At 44.2% G+C, this 15,701-nt stretch overlaps 1 protein-coding gene across 1 annotated transcript in view; it reads right to left on the bottom strand.

Moving 5' to 3' along the window:
- Positions 1 to 15,701, bottom strand: part of Pkd1l3 (polycystin 1 like 3, transient receptor potential channel interacting) — an 80,818-nt gene that overhangs the window by 22,187 nt on the left and 42,930 nt on the right. The window contains exons 11-16 of the mRNA XM_029564454.1: positions 12,547 to 12,777; positions 10,990 to 11,091; positions 10,575 to 10,753; positions 3,435 to 3,581; positions 933 to 1,129; positions 218 to 417 (exon numbers count right to left, since the gene is read on the bottom strand). Coding sequence (XP_029420314.1) covers positions 218 to 417; positions 933 to 1,129; positions 3,435 to 3,581; positions 10,575 to 10,753; positions 10,990 to 11,091; positions 12,547 to 12,777 — 1,056 coding nt within the window. The remainder of the gene's footprint in view (positions 1 to 217; positions 418 to 932; positions 1,130 to 3,434; positions 3,582 to 10,574; positions 10,754 to 10,989; positions 11,092 to 12,546; positions 12,778 to 15,701) is intronic.

Below are 15,701 nucleotides of genomic sequence, written 5' to 3'. Positions count from 1 at the left end.
TAGTACATACTGCCCCATTATCAGTCCCTGGAATAGTTCATAACCTCAGGAGAAAGCCAGGGTATTACTAATCAACTCAGGGGTCAGAAATTAGGGGAAGGACATTAAAGGGGACAGGACCCCCTGAGCTTCCCGAGAAGTCCTTTCCATGGCTCTTTTCTACTACACTGGAAGGGGGAGGGCACCTTACATGTAAAAAACCCAGTACCAAGCTTACCTCAACCACTTTTGTTAGAGAGGGAGGCTCACAAGCAACACTTAAAGGGCAAGAGGCCTGGATGGGAGGAAGTGGGGGCAGTATTTCCTGTGGTTGACTCAATGGGAAGAGCCGCCCAATGACAAGATGGATAGGGAAGAGGATGGCAGCAGTCTGGACGCTGATGAACAGCTCTGACCAGGTCACAGTAAATGGATCCTCTGAAAGAAAAGCACGACGTCAACCTTCATCCTCAGCCATTAAGACCATCACAGTCATTCCAGGCTTGTGACTCTATTTAGGAATTTATCTAGAGATAGAAAATGTTGGGGCTGAAGAGACGGCTCAACAGTTAATAACACCAGCAGCTCTTTCAGAGGACCTGGGTTCAATTCCCAGCACCCACATGGTGACTAACAACCATCTGTTACAGTTCCAGGGGAATCCAACATTCTCTTCTGACCTCCGTGGGCATTGTATGACATGGTGCATTTACACACATGCAGGCAATACACTCATACACATAAGGATAATAAAAATAAAATATTTAAAAAATGTTTCATGGCTATAGAGATCCTGGTGTGTTCTTAAGGCTGCTTTATTTGTCAAGAAGAGCCGTGAACATGCTAGAGTAGCCTACTGGACAGTGCAGGGAAAGGAGACACGCCACGACTCTGCTGACCGGAAACGAGGAGGGAAGACTGAGATGACAGCACCCATTGGGGCCTGTCCGTACTTTGCCTACCCCTCTTCGCAGGGGTGCCACCCATCTTCCAGAACATGACATTGATGACCATGTCGCAGAGAAGCAGCGTCATACAGCAGGTGAGCCTCTGGACTCTTGTAAACTGGTTCCAGGGATGTCGAGTTGCAACTGAAAGCCACAGGTAGTCCTGGGTGAACTTTTCTACAATCATGGAAGAAAACAGGTGTCTAAAACAAGAAATATGATGAAAAATTAGATCTTTTTATTTTGGTCTTTTTGAGACAGTCTCCCTGTACCCCCAGCTGGCCTGGAACTCACTATATAGACCAGGCTGGCTTTGAACTCACAGAGATCTACCTTCCTCTGCCTCCCAAGTGCTAGGATTAAAGGCCTACACTACCACACCTGACCAAGAATTCCAGAGGAGTTTTGAAAGGCTCTGACACATTCCTTCTAAGGCCACATGCATATGTGAGGCTGTGTGAATGCTCAGGAAAATCCAACACAGTTCTAACTTTCACTCCTGGATGACCACAAGACTCTTGGGAAGCAGGAAGGCTCAGAGATAGTTATTGACGGCCTTCCTAGGTGTTGAAAGCATGTCCTAGTGTGCTCACAGAGCTCAGTAAAGGCTGGGAGACTAATTGGTTCCAGGAATTTCAGGAAATTTCTGGGTTTTAAAAAAATGTCTTATTATTTTTATTTTGTGTATATGAGTATATAGCCTGCATATGCGTAAGTGCACCCATGTTGGGCAATGCCTAAGGAAGTCAGAAGAGAATGTCAGAGTGCCCCTGGAACTGGAGTTGCAGATGACTGTTAGCTGCCATACAGGTGCTGGGAATCAAATCTCAGTCCTCTGCAAGAGCAGTCAGTGCTCTTAACCACTGAGCCACCTCTCCAGCCCCAGGAAATCTCCTTAATTTTCAGCTAAACACTCTGCTAATGGTGCTAATGCTTTAGTTGCTACCCTTGACAAAGAAAAAAAAAAGACTACAGAGTCAGAGAAATCACTAGGCATACAAGCAACAATAGACACATCAGTGAGACTCTGTCTTTAGAAAAAAGAAACAGGGCTGGAGAGATGGCTCAGCAGTTAAGAACACTGACTGTTCTTGCAGAAGACCCAGGTTTGAATCCCAGCACCCACATGGCAGCTAACAACTGTCTGTAACTCCAGTTCCAGGGGATCCGACAGTCTCTTCTGACCTCCACGGGCATTGCACAACACGGGTGCACTTACCTACATGCAGGCAGTACATGAATACGCGTAAAATAAAAATAAAATATTTTTTAAAAAAAGAAAGAAAAAGCCGGGTGTGGTGGTGCACGCCTATAGTCCCAGCACTCGGGAGGCAGAGGCAGGCGGATCTCTGTGAGTTCAAGGCCAGCCTGGTCTACAGAGTGAGTTCAGGTCAGCTGGGACTATAGGAGACCCTGTCTCAAGACGAAAAAAAAAAAAAAAGGAAAAACAAACAATAAACCAGGCACCATGGTGCATGCCTTTAAATTCCATAGCAGGAGGCAGAAGCAGGTGAATCTCTGAGTTCCAGGGCAGTGTACACTATAAAACATAAAATTTATGCTCAGAGCTGGAGAGATGGCTCAGTGGTTAAGAGTACTTACTGCTCTTGTAGAGGACTCGGGTCCCGTTCTCAGTACCCACATAGCATCTAACAACCACGTAGCATTAACTCCAGTTCCAGGGGATCTGATGCCCTCTTCTGCCTCCACATGCATTGCACGCATGGGTGCACTTACCAGGCAGGCAAGATACTCATACACATAAAATAAATAAAAATTTAAAAATGTATGCTCATGTAACAGTTGTTTATTTTTTGGTCTTTTTGAGACAGGGTCCAACTGTCCTGGAACTATGTAGACCAGGCTGGCCTTGAACTCACAGAGATCTGCCTGCCTCTGCCTCCCAAGTGCTGGGATTAAAGGCTGGGATTAATGCCATGTCAGGGAGAAATAATTTCTTAATGTAGCCACAGAACTAGAGTGGTTCTGTTCTCAAAGTCTCAGGACTCCACCAAACAGGGGAGAAAAAGGACGTATTTTGGAGGAGAGATTAAGCACCACCTTTTTTCAACTTCTAGGTATTTTATATCAGTACACACCCTTGCTTCTTTTCAAATTTAGTTGTATTTATTATTTCTATTTTATGTGTATAAATGCATTGCCTGCATGTTTGTAAGTGCACTTGTGTTGTGCAATACCCTCGGAGGTCAGAAGAGGGCACTGGATTCCCTGGCACTGAAATTAAGGATGCTTGTTAGCCACCATGTGGGTGCCCGGAACTGAACCCAGATCATCTGCCAGAGAAACAAATGCTCTAACTGCTGAGCATCTCTCCAGCCCCACAACAGCCTTGCCTCTTTCACAAAAGCCTCCCTCTTTTAGCCACTCATTTTGGTCCAAGGAGGGAAGTCCAAGAAGAGTCCAATATCATGAATCAGAAAAGTTGATGAAGTATATTCTTCTAAGAGGCACATCAGTGCTCACTACTAAGCAATTTCTCAGTTTTACCTAAAGGAAGAGAGCTCTTTCCTTGAGGCTGGCCTGAAGACCACATCACGCTCACAGTCTCCTAGGTCTGTGGCCAGCCAACAGCTGCACAGGAAATGCCATTTCCTCTTCGCAGCCATGTCACTGACGATCACCTGGCTTACATACCTATAGTAAGATAAAGATCATGTTACGCAGGTGTGTGAGTGGCTTGCTGTGTAGAAGTAATACTGCACCCACCCAAGTGAGTAGATTATTATACTCGCAAGGCAAGAAGAAAGGAAAGCCAATCCCACCTGCATGTTATAGCCTCTGAGGAAATTCATGTCCAAGACATCAGATTGCAAATGTTTACCACCTAAGAGGAGGTCAGTGTGTGCATATATTTTAAAACTACCTGTCTTCCATGTGTGATAATGCTCTATTACCTCTTAAACTATCCTACGTGCCCCTATCTTTCACCACTGTGGGGCATACATGGGATTTGGTTTTCAACATTTATTACTAATTGCTTCTCTTTTTGTTTTTTTGGTCTTTTTGAGACAGGGTCTCCCTGTAGCCCCACCTGACCTGGAACTTGCTATGTAGACCAGGCTGGCCTTGAACTCACAGAGATCCACCTGCCTCTACCTCCTGAGTGCTGGGATTAAAGATGTGTGCCACCACAGCTGGCTTATACTATTCACTTCTTGCCCCATCTGGGTCTGTAGCCACATCAGAGCTCTAGGCTCTCAGATTTGGTCCTCTTCCCAACTACATTTGTGTGTGTGCTATAATGTGCATGTGGAAATCAGAAAACAGCCTTGGTGTCAGGAGTTTCCTTCCATCTCGTTTGAGACAGGGTCTCTAGCTCACTGCCGCATACACCAGGGCAGTTGGCCTGCACATTTCCAGGGATTCTGTCTCTACTCCCTGTTGCTGTAGGAGTGCTGGGGTGACAGTTGTGCATTACTGCACTGGGCTTATGTTGGTTCTGGGGATTCGAACTCAGGCCCGCATGCTTGCAGGGCAAGCACTTTAGCCACTGAGCCACCTCTGCAGCCTGTCAACTACAGTGCTTTATCCTTAATTTATATCTAAATTATAGAAGTGTAGCAAAAGTGGTCACATACAGGACATCAGCCAGCACTTTTCATAGGCCTGATATAGACTTATAGTGATGATTTTTGTTTTTCCTTAATTGTTCTGGTATGCCATAAACTATACCTACATATAACTCGGTGCAGGAAATCAGTAAATGTGTGTGTTCTGACTGCTCCACTGACTAGCCACTCCCCCACCTCTCTCCATCTCTTTGGAGCTCCATACTCCCTGAGCACAATATTAAAATATTGAAATTATGCCAAAGAGTTACCCTACAATGGCTTCTAAGCATTCAAGTGAAAGGAAGAGTTTTATATACCCTTACTTTAAATCAAGCACTAGGAATGATTAAGCATAGTGAGGAAGGCCTGTCAGGAGCCAAGACAGGTCCTCCTGGTAAGCAAGGTACGGACACAAAGGAAAAGTCTTGAAGAAAATTAAGAGCACTACTCTAATGCACACATGAATGGTAAGAAAGCAGAACAGTCTTAATGTTGATAATGGAGAAAGTTTTAGTATTCTGGTCAGAACATCAGATCAGCCACAACATTCCCTAAGGCCTGATCCAGAGCAAGACTCTTGTCAAACCTCTGAAGGCCGAGAAAAGGTCAGGAAGCAACAGAAAAGGCTGAGGCTAGCAGAGACTGGCTTGTATAGTTTATGGAGAGAAGCTGCTCCAGAAAGTGACAAGGCATGATGGCTACACTCAACAGGCTGTCAGTGTGGATGAGAGGCCACCTTGGACCTTCATAACTAGAGAGGAAATGTCAGTGGCAAAGGACAGCTGACTCTGGGGTTAATAACAGCTGGTGACCTGAAGTTGCAGCAACGCTAACTTACCAGCCTGACAATTTAAGGTCCTTGGGAATAATATTAAATCTATTCTGCCTGTGCTCTGTAGATGGGTCAGCAAGGCCTCGATGACAGCACATGTATTTACAACAGGGTAGAGAATATTTTGAGCTCACTGTTGAGAACTACTGCTCAGAGCAAGATCCCTTCTCCAACAGTCACTGATGATGCACCTGGTCCCCTACAATCTTTGACAGAGATGCACAACATTAGTGCTGTTTTCATGCTGGCTAACCCATCACCCATTCTGCAGCCCATGGATAGAGTCAGTCATTTCACTACCAAGTCCTAGGAAATATACTTTTCGGGGGCTGGAGAGATTGCCAGATTGCACCTGCTGCTCTTGAAGACAATCCTAGTTTGGTTCCCAGAACCCATATGGTGGTTAACAACCATTCCAGGAGATCCAGTGCTCTCTTCTGGCTTCTGTGGGCATTTCAGACACATGGAGCACTTACATATGTACAGGGAAAACACTCATACACAGAAAATAAAAAAAATACATTTTAAAGCTATAACGTCCATCATGACTCTCTGTTGGAGCTGGACAAACTAAATTAGAACCCTTCTGGAAAGGACTCAGTAGTCTAGAACTCACTGTTAAGAACATTCGTGATTCATGGGGAAAGATCAAAATATCAATGTGAACAGGAATTTGGAAGAAGTTGGTTCCATCCTGAATGGATGACTTGGAGGGGCCTGAGGCGTCACGGGAGAAGGAACTGCAGATGTGGCAGAAGAAGCAGGGGAGCGAATCATAAACATAGCTGTGACTGAACTGCTGTCATCTCAGTACAGTGGATCTGATGAGATGCTGCTTCTTATGGTTTAGCAAAGAAAGTGCTTTCTTAGGTGGAATCTAGTCCTGAAAAAGATGCTGTGAACATTGTCACAAAACAATAAAGGATTTAGAATATTACATACATTTAATTGAAAGAGTAGCAGGAGGATTTGAGATGACTTGTTCCAATCTGGTCTCTCCAGATCTTCTGTGGATAAAATGCTATCAAACAATATTGAATCTCACGAAGAGAACTTTTATAAAAGGAAGAATTGATTGATACAAAACTTTAAGAAATTCTCACACATGGGCTGGAGAGACAGCAGTTAAGAGCACTAGCTGCTCTTGCAGAAGACTGGGGTGTGTTAGCCGATATGGTGGCTAACAACTACCTCTAATTCCAGTTCCAGGAGGATCTGATGCTTTATTCTGGCCTCTGCAGGCATTGCACAACATGGGTACACTTACATACATGCAGGCAATACACTCACATACATAAAATAAAAATAAATAAAACAAATTCTCACACAAGACACAGAAAATCCAAACAGTCCCAGGTGTCCAGTTCCCTGGCCAGGGGAACGGATGAGTCAGCCACTTCCTTTCTTTGCCAAGTGGTATTGCTCAACAAGTCTTCAAAAGTAGATTATGCAATAAGACCACCTCGTACTAAAATCCAGAAGAGATATCCAGACCAACAGATGAACAAGTCATAACAAAGAAATTCAAGAAACATGAGAAAGCCAGGCAACATGACTCCTCCAAGAAGACCGTGCCTCCTCAGCTACTGCACTCGAAGAAACTGACATGGATAAGATGACAGAGTATCAAACGCTTTTTAGTAAAAATGATCAATGACCTGAAAGAGATTTACAAGCACAGGAATTCAATCTAGGCCCAGGAGAAAAGTCAGAATTAATGAGAAAATCAGGAAGAGGGATGAAAAGAGTCAGCAACCTGGAAGAACAATTCAGTGTTGAAACAGATTTGGCCGGGCGTGGTGGCGCACGCCTTTAATCCCAGCACTTGGGAGGTAGAGGCAGGTGGATCTCTGTGAATTCAAGGCCAGCCTGGTCTACATAGTGAGTTCCAGGACAGCTGGGGCTACAGGGAGACCCTGTCTCAAAAAGACCAAAAACAAAAACAAAACTGAGATTTGGTGAAGAGGTGGGGGATAGAAATGTTGGAAGTGGCTGGGTGTAGTGGCACATGTCTTTAATCCTAGCATTCAGGAGGCAGAGGCAGGCAGATCTCTATGAGTGGAGACAGCTTGATCTACAGAGTGAGTTCCAGGCCAGCACACACAGTGAGGCTCTGTCTTAAAAAAAGGGGGAGGTGGGAGGCAGCTGAAGTGTCCATCAATAGATTAATGCATAAAGAAAATGTGGTACATATACACAATGAAATATGTAGTCCATAGAGAAAATGAAATCATGACTTTGATGGTTAGTTTTGTCAATTTGACACAATCTAGAATCACTTGGGAAGGGAGTCTTAATGACAGACTGGATCAGGTTGGCCTTTGGGGGATTATTTTGATTAGTGGGAAGACCTGCCCACTGTGGGAGGCATCATTCCCTGGGCAGGGGATCCTGGACTGTATAAGAGCTGAACACCAGCATGGTACACTAATTCAGTGCTCTCTGCTTTTGGTCGTGACCAGCTGTGTCAAGTTCCTATCACCTTGACTTCCCTGTACTGATGGACTGTAACATGGAACACTGAGCCAAATAAACCCTTTCTCCTTTAAGTTGCTTTTGTGAGGGCATTTTATCATAGCAACAGGTAACAGTACTAAGACACCGACTGCAGGAAAATAAATAGAACTGGAAAGAAAGCATTGTTACGTGAAGTAAGTCTTTTTAAATATTTATTTTTAGCTGGATGTGGTGGCACATGCCTGTAATCCCGGCACTCAGGAGGCAGAGGCAGGCAGAGCTCTATGATTTCAAGGCCAGCCTGGTCTATATAGCGAGTTCCAGGCCATCTGGGGCTACAGGGAGACCCTGTCTCAAAAAGATTAAAAAAAATATTTTCATTTGTGTGTCTGTGTTATGTCTGTGTCTTTGTACCTGAGGAGGTCAGAAAAAGTTGTAAGATCCCCTGGAGCTAGAGTTACAGGCAGTTGTGAGCTGCCCAGTATGGAAGAGCAGCAAACAGTCTTAACAGCTGAGACATCTCTTCAGCACCTCAAAGTTTTTAAAATATCTCATATAGCACAGGCTGGCTTGGAGCGTCTGATCCTCCTGTCTCTTCCTCCAAGTGCTGGGATTACAGGTGTGTACCACACCATCTGGTTCCAACATCTTATTTCTACTCATTCTGGTAGGTGAACAGGGCTGCTGTGTTGTTTTTTTCAATTGGAAGGATGGGAGGGGAGTTTTGGGGATTAAACACAGGACCTCACACATGCCAGACAAGGGCTCTGCCACTGAGATACACCACCAGCACTGTTTCTCTTTTCTACTCTTTACTTTGACAAATGGTCTCACTAAATTTCCCAGGCTGGCCTTGAACTTGCTATATAGTCTAGGCAGGCCTCGAGCTTGGGATCCTCTTGTCTCAGACTTCCAAATATCTGTGCCACCAGGCCTGGATTTGCTGTGGTTTTGGTTTGCATTTCCTGATGACTAATGATTTGAACATTTTCAAGCACACATTGCACATTATTCACCTTTATAGATTAACACCCAGGATTGCAGAACATAAGTAGTTTTATAGATAACTGAATGCAAAAGATGCTTCATGGAATTTATTAGTCTCTCTGGCCTAGTTTGTCAGCTTAGAAGGAAACATCTCATTTTGATAATCAACTTAGGCAGACTACATGGTCTTTTCAGGTAGGGAACATTCAACAACTGATCCCTTCAGTTCCAGAGCCTTAGACCTTTCACTCCTTTCCCTTTTTCTTCCTTTCCTTCCATCTCCTTCCCTCCTTTCTTTATACTGAGATGATAGGGTATCACTGGGACTAGAGCCTTGACTCCTGTCCATTCCCTTCTTTTTTTTGTCTTTTTGAGACAGGGTGTCCCTGTAGCCCCAGCTGTCCTGGAACTCACTATGTAGACCAGGCTGGCCTTGAACTCACAGGGATCCGCCTGCCTCTGCCTCCCGAGTTCTGGGATTAAAGGCGTGCGCACCACGCCCGGCTCCATTCCCTTCTTTATTCTAAAACCCGAGAATCCAGTATCTTCATCCTTAATACACTTTGTCATCTGCTTTCTTTTAAAAAATCTTTTGAAAAATATTTATTTTTGTTTTATGTGAATGTGCGTTTGCCTGCATGTGTGTAAGTACACCACATGTGTACAGTACCTGCAGATACCAGAAGAGAGAGTTACATCCCCTGGAACTGGCGTTATGGATGATTGTTAGCTGCCATGTGGGTTCTGGGAACCAAACCTGCGTCTTCTGCAAGAGCAGCTTCAGCCCTTCTTTAATCTTAAAAAAAAATTGTTGTGTGTGCATGTGCATGCCATGCACCTGTGTAGAGTTCAGAGGATAACTCTTACTCTGATTCAGAATCAGGTGGACATAGCACATGCCGAGTTCACGTGCTCTGTCATGGCCACCTATCTAACTTCCTGGGAATGTCCTGCATGGGAATTCCCTTCTCAGACTCTTAGATTAGACTCCAATAAATTCAGTGGATAGTTGTTTATTACATTTATACTTTAGAGATATTTTTCCTATTTATAAACACTGTAACAGCTGGAAATGTAGCTCAGTTGGCAGGGAAACTGCCTAGCATACACAGGCCTTGGGTTCAATGCCCTGCACTGTATAAACTGGATATGATGGCACAGGTCTGACATCCTAGCACTTGTGAGATGGAAACACTAGGATCAGAAGTTCAAGGTTCTCCTCAACTACGTAACAAATTCAAGGCCAGCCTGGGTTACATGAGGGCTAGCTAAAAAAGAAAAAAGAAAAAAACTCGCATCGCCTTTTCAATCAGCATTTCACTATCATTGTCACGATTTGCTGCTCACAACTATGACAATACACATGAGAGAAAAGACTCATTCACCATGTCATCTCCAAACTCTATTGTTTTTCATATTTCTTTCAGCTTAAAGACATACATCTAGTAGTCACTGTGATTTGGCTGGCAGCATTATTGTTTATGGTGATGACATACTGATCTCTCTCTAGGATACCACTAACTACAAAGAAGGAACAAGGGCTGGCGAGGTGGCTCAGTGGGTAAAGGCACTTGCCACCAAATCTGACGATGTGAGTTTGAGTTCTGGAACCCCGATGGTGGAAGGAGAGAAGTGACTCCCACAAGCTGTCCTCTGACCTCCATATGTGCAGTCCAATCATGCATACACACACACACACACACACACACACACACACACACACAATAAATAAATAAATACATAAATAAATGTCAAAAAATTTTTTAAAGAAGAAAAATGCTAGCCCAAGGCAGGTCCTACCAAGCAGGGCTGCCTCCTGAATTGTCGTGCCATAGCCGAAGGCCATGCAGCTCCCCCAGAGAGGACCTAGTGGAAAGAAGGAAGACATCCAGTGCCCCACGTTCAAAGACCATCTTCTGTGGGTCCCAAAGGTGATGGGGCTCACTATGTCCCTCTGAGCCATAGAGGGTGATAACAACCTAAGATGTGACAAGGAAGGAGAAATGTAAGACATTATAACTCCATCTTCTGGGGCTATTCCTAAGGAAGAGAAACTACTGGAATATTGGACAAATCCAGAGGGTTGTTCTTATTATATACCCAGAAATTCCAATCCCTTTGATCCCATTTAAAGCACTATTGGACACCAAGACATGCAAATTAAAGTGTGGCTCCTGGTTGAAGACACATGGTAATAAACGTAGGTTCCATTAACCTTAGCTGTGGTAGCAGCTTGTCTTCGATATCCAGTATAGACCTGCACAACGTAGTGGAATTGAGAACTGGGGTCATTATCAGCCAGGACAGTGACCTTCACCTGTAGGAAAAGCAGAAGCAATGAGCTTACCAGGTGTCCACTCAGTATAGCCCCCAGCTAATGACAGGCTGCTGGGCACCAGCACTGGAACCCCAGGGGAAGCAGGGGAGGCACTGTTAGCAGAAAAGCAAACAGGCCAGCCAAGTGACAGCAGGGTAATGCCTGGGACTCCAGCCTTCTGTCTCTAAAATGAGGCATCCACAGACTGAGCCTCGGACCTCCATATCCCTCCACCTCCCTCACAGGTCGCACATAACATAGAAGACACCCAGCGAAACTGAAGTTGACAGTGCTCTTACTGGTTATTTGAGATGAAAATTAAACTGTTGTATTTTTATTTACTGATGCTGGCAACCTTTCACTCAGAACAATAAAGAAATGGAATCTCTTCCCCTCTAGAACATTCAAGTATGAAAAACAAGAAGCTATAGTGTAGCTCAATGGTACAGCCCTTTCCCAGCATGTAGAAGGCCCTGAAGAAATAACACAAAAATAAGAACTATATAAATTAGAAATAAGGGAAAACCTGCCAAAGAATTCTACTTTGTTAAAAATAATTCCTAGCCAGGTGTGGTGGCTCAGAACCATAATTTCGGTACTTGAGAAGCTGAGGAAGCTCAAAGCCAGCCTGGGCTACATGGTATATTCTAGGTTAGCTGGGCAAAGATGTGAAGTGTTATTTTAAGACACAAAATAATTTTTAAAAACTTAAATTTATTTATTGCAGGGGAGGTGCACCCTGTGCATGCATGGCACACAAATGGAGGTCAGAGGACAACTTACTATTCTCTCCTTTCTTCTTGTGTGTTTCAGGGATCAAACTTGGACTGTCAAGCTTGACAGCAAGTGCCTTTACCTGTTGAGCCATCTCAAGCAACCCCCCTCAAAAGAATTATTTACTGGTTTCCTTCATATTGCAATTATGTCAAATTATAATTTGACTTATATATAACTTTTGTGTCTAGTGTGTAAAGTGAGATAAACTTGACTCTGATTTCAGTTACGTTCTATAGGAGTTTTCGTTTGGTTCATTTCTAACCTAAAAGACTCCTGTGAAGATCCAAAACCTGGGAGAAAAACAAAACAAAACAAATCCCCCCCCCCAAACAAAACAGAAAATAAAAAGTTCTTATGTCTTGAGATAGTGGATATGAAGAGAAATTTAATAAAACCCCACTTAAGGCTGGGCGTGGTGGCATACACATTTAATCCTAGCACTGGGGAGGTAGAGGCAGATGGATCTCTGAGTTCGAGGCCAGCCTGGACTACATAATGAGTTCTACACCATCGGAGTTGCATAATGAGACTCTGTCTCAAAACAGCAACAGATCCCCCTGGAGTTTCTCTGCTCCCTAGGCCCACGCGCCCCGCTTCTTTTGGTAACGGGGAGCTCCCTCATCTTACTGAACCTACTCAAGACACTATGGCAAAGCCTTTGGAATCCAAGTCTTTTACCTTCTGCTCATCTGCTTGATCCTTCCTCCAAGCCCACATGACTAAGATGACATAAAGTCCTAAAAGGCTGGCCAGCAACGACACCCCAACAGGGTTGTTGGTCACATGAAGAAACAGCTTGATTGTGTCTTCCACACGCACTGTCCTTGGCACAATGAAGAAATCGGCGCTAAAGAAGGTCAAGTGGTTACAGAGGCACTGTGTCTTCAAAGCTGTGCTCTGCGGCCCCACCTGGAGTTAGATTGAAGACACCAATTCTAATTACATTGAGTGCTAAGGAACAAGCATGAAGCGTAAACACCAGCAACTCCGAGAAGGAAAGGATGTGTGGAGTTAAAAAGAATTTTCTTATATGTGTATGTATCTATTGTGTGTGCACGTGTGTGGGTGTGTGTTCACCATGGCACACATGGAGGCCAGGATCCTGTTTTCTTCTTCTACTACATGGGTTCTGGGGACTGAACTCTGGTATTAAAGCTTGGCAGCAAGCACCTTTAACCACTGAGCCATCTTGCTGGCCCTGGATGTGTAAAATCTTCATTACTGACGGTGGCAGTGTAAACTGGCATGATCTATGCGGAGAGTGATTCAGCTAGATCTCACAGTTGAAAAGTATGAACTCTGAATCCTGGAATTCTTGTTCTAAATATATACCCTGCAGAAACTTTACACATATGCACAAAGATACATGAAAAAGATTATCATCGTTGTTTATAATTATAAAAACAGAAAATGTTTAACAGTGGCAGAACCTACAGACAGACACACATATATATGTAATGGCAAAGTGCTGGAATGCTACAAAGCAGCCAAAGGCCAAATGGATTGGGTGGAGGTATATGGCTCAGGGGAAGTGCATGTGCTTACAATCGCCTTCTCTCTCTCTCTCTCTCTCTCACACACACACACACACACACACACACACACACACACGCACACACACACACACAGAGTAATTGGAGGGAGGTGCATTAATGTCGAAAAATGTTGACTGACGAGGGTCTGGAGAGATGGCTTAGTGTTTAACAGCACTGGCTGCTCTTGCTGAGCACCCAGCTTTGGTTCCCAGCACCCACATGGTGGTTAACAGCCATCCTTAACTCAGGTTTCAGGGGATCTGATGCCCTCTGCTGGCCTCTGCAGGCACTGCATGACACAGGTGCACTTTGCACACAGGCATAACACTCATACACAAAAAATTAAAAAGCTTGAGTGAATAAAGCAAGTTGAAGAAGGATATGTACTTTATGATGTCATTTATACAAAGCCCAATAACTTGCAAAGAGCACGATTTATCTGTTTGTTAGTCTCCTCAATAAATGTAAGCTCATGCAGATATTTTCTAGCCTGCTGCAGTTGCGTCTCTAGTTTCTAGACTTGGGCACTGCATGTAGAAGGCGTTCAGAGCACATGTGCAGGGGGAATGAATAGACAGCATGTTCAGGATGGTGGCTCCCCTTTGATGGAAGAGATGGAATGAGAACAGACAGGAAGAGACATGTGGCTGCACTTAGTCCTGAGTATTTTCTTATTTTAAAAGTTGAATGAGGAAAACAGTAACTTTAATAAAGCTGAGTGTTGCTGCTAAAACTTTTAATTATTCCTGCTAGATATGGTGGCACGTGCCTTTAGTCCCAGTACTCCAGAGGTGGAGGTAGGCAGATCCTGAGATTGAGGCCAGCTTGGTCTACATAGTGAGTTCCAGGCCACCTGTGGTGACAGGGAGACCATGTTTCAAAGAAGAAAAACAACATTTAATTATATCCTTTCCATACAGTATAGCATTTCTTTATATTATACATTTTAAAAGTGTGCCAGTAAATGTGAATAAATGGAAGCTACCAATCTATGTTTGATTTGGTACATGAAAAACCTACAGTGGTAGAGTGCTTGCCAAGTACGTGTGAAGCCCTGGGATTGAAGCCCCTCCCACAAAAGCTACAATATTGTCTCTGATCATTTCTTCATTCTACAGCATTCAGCTAAGACCTAGGTGCTTGGTCTCAAATCCATGCTGAGAAGACCTCTCAACCTGCACGTGGAGTCACAATGTTACAGAGACTTCAAGAAGGCAGGAGCCTGCCAATGCTTTCTGTGTCATGTCATTGAAGCCTGTGTTCTCAATGTGCAGTCTCCTCAGCATGCAGTGTGGCTCGGGGCTGTTAGAGTGTCAGAATCTTGGCCCATCTGCAGCTACTGCATCAAAATCCACATTTCAACAAGCTCCCAACTGGGAGATTTGCTTGAAAAAGAATCACTATTTGAGGTGATTGCTTTCCTGACAATTTTTTCTCTTGTCAAGCTCAGATTTATTTTTTAATATTTTATTTTTATTTTATGTGTATGAGCGTATTGCCTTCATATATGTAAGTGCACCCATATTGCACAATCCCTGTGGAGGTCAGAAGAGGGCGTTGGATTCCCCTGGAATTGGAATTATAGACAGTTGTTAGCTGCCATGAGGATGCTGGGAATTGAACCCAGGTGATCTGTAAGAGCAACCAGTGCTCTTAATTGCCGAGCCATCTCTCTAGCCCCCACAGGCTAGCTTTGAACTCTTCATCCTCCTGCTCTGTCTCCCATGTGCTAGGATTACAGACCTGTACCACCACATCCAGCTCCAATCTCAGACCTTTGAAGAACAGCTTCATGATTCCCAGGACTCCCATCACCTTGCTGCTACTGATCCAGGCATTCATTCCATCAGGTTGGCACTCACAGAAGCAGGGATGTGCAAGCTGTGTGTGCTGGTGCATGCCTGTAATCCCAGCACTAGGGAGGCTGAGGCAAAAAGATTAAGAGTTGAAGAACAGCTTGGGCTATACAGTGAGATAGCAAATGTATGGTGTCAAGGGGTCGGACACCAGGAATAAGGCAGTAAGTGGAGAAGTGACAATCGGCCTGGGATGTACAAGGATCTAAAATACGTTCTTTTTTTCTCTAAAGATTTATTATTTTAAAGGTTTATTTTTCATTGTTTGTGTGTGCCACATAGGTGCAGGTGCCTGTGGAGGCTACTAGAGGAATTGGATCCCCTGGAGCTAGAGTTACAGGTCGTGGTTGTGAGCTGCCCAACTTGGGTCCTCTGGAAAAACAGAAAGTGCTCTTACCTGCTGAGCTCTCTCTCCAGCCAAATATGTATGTGTGTATATATA

Source organism: Nannospalax galili, unplaced genomic scaffold, assembly GCF_000622305.1.
Source record: "Nannospalax galili isolate Female #2095 unplaced genomic scaffold, S.galili_v1.0 scaffold56, whole genome shotgun sequence".
Lineage (NCBI taxonomy): Eukaryota > Metazoa > Chordata > Mammalia > Rodentia > Spalacidae > Nannospalax > Nannospalax galili.
Note: the sequence above shows the minus strand (reverse complement) of the source record. Positions and strands in the feature narration are given on the sequence as shown.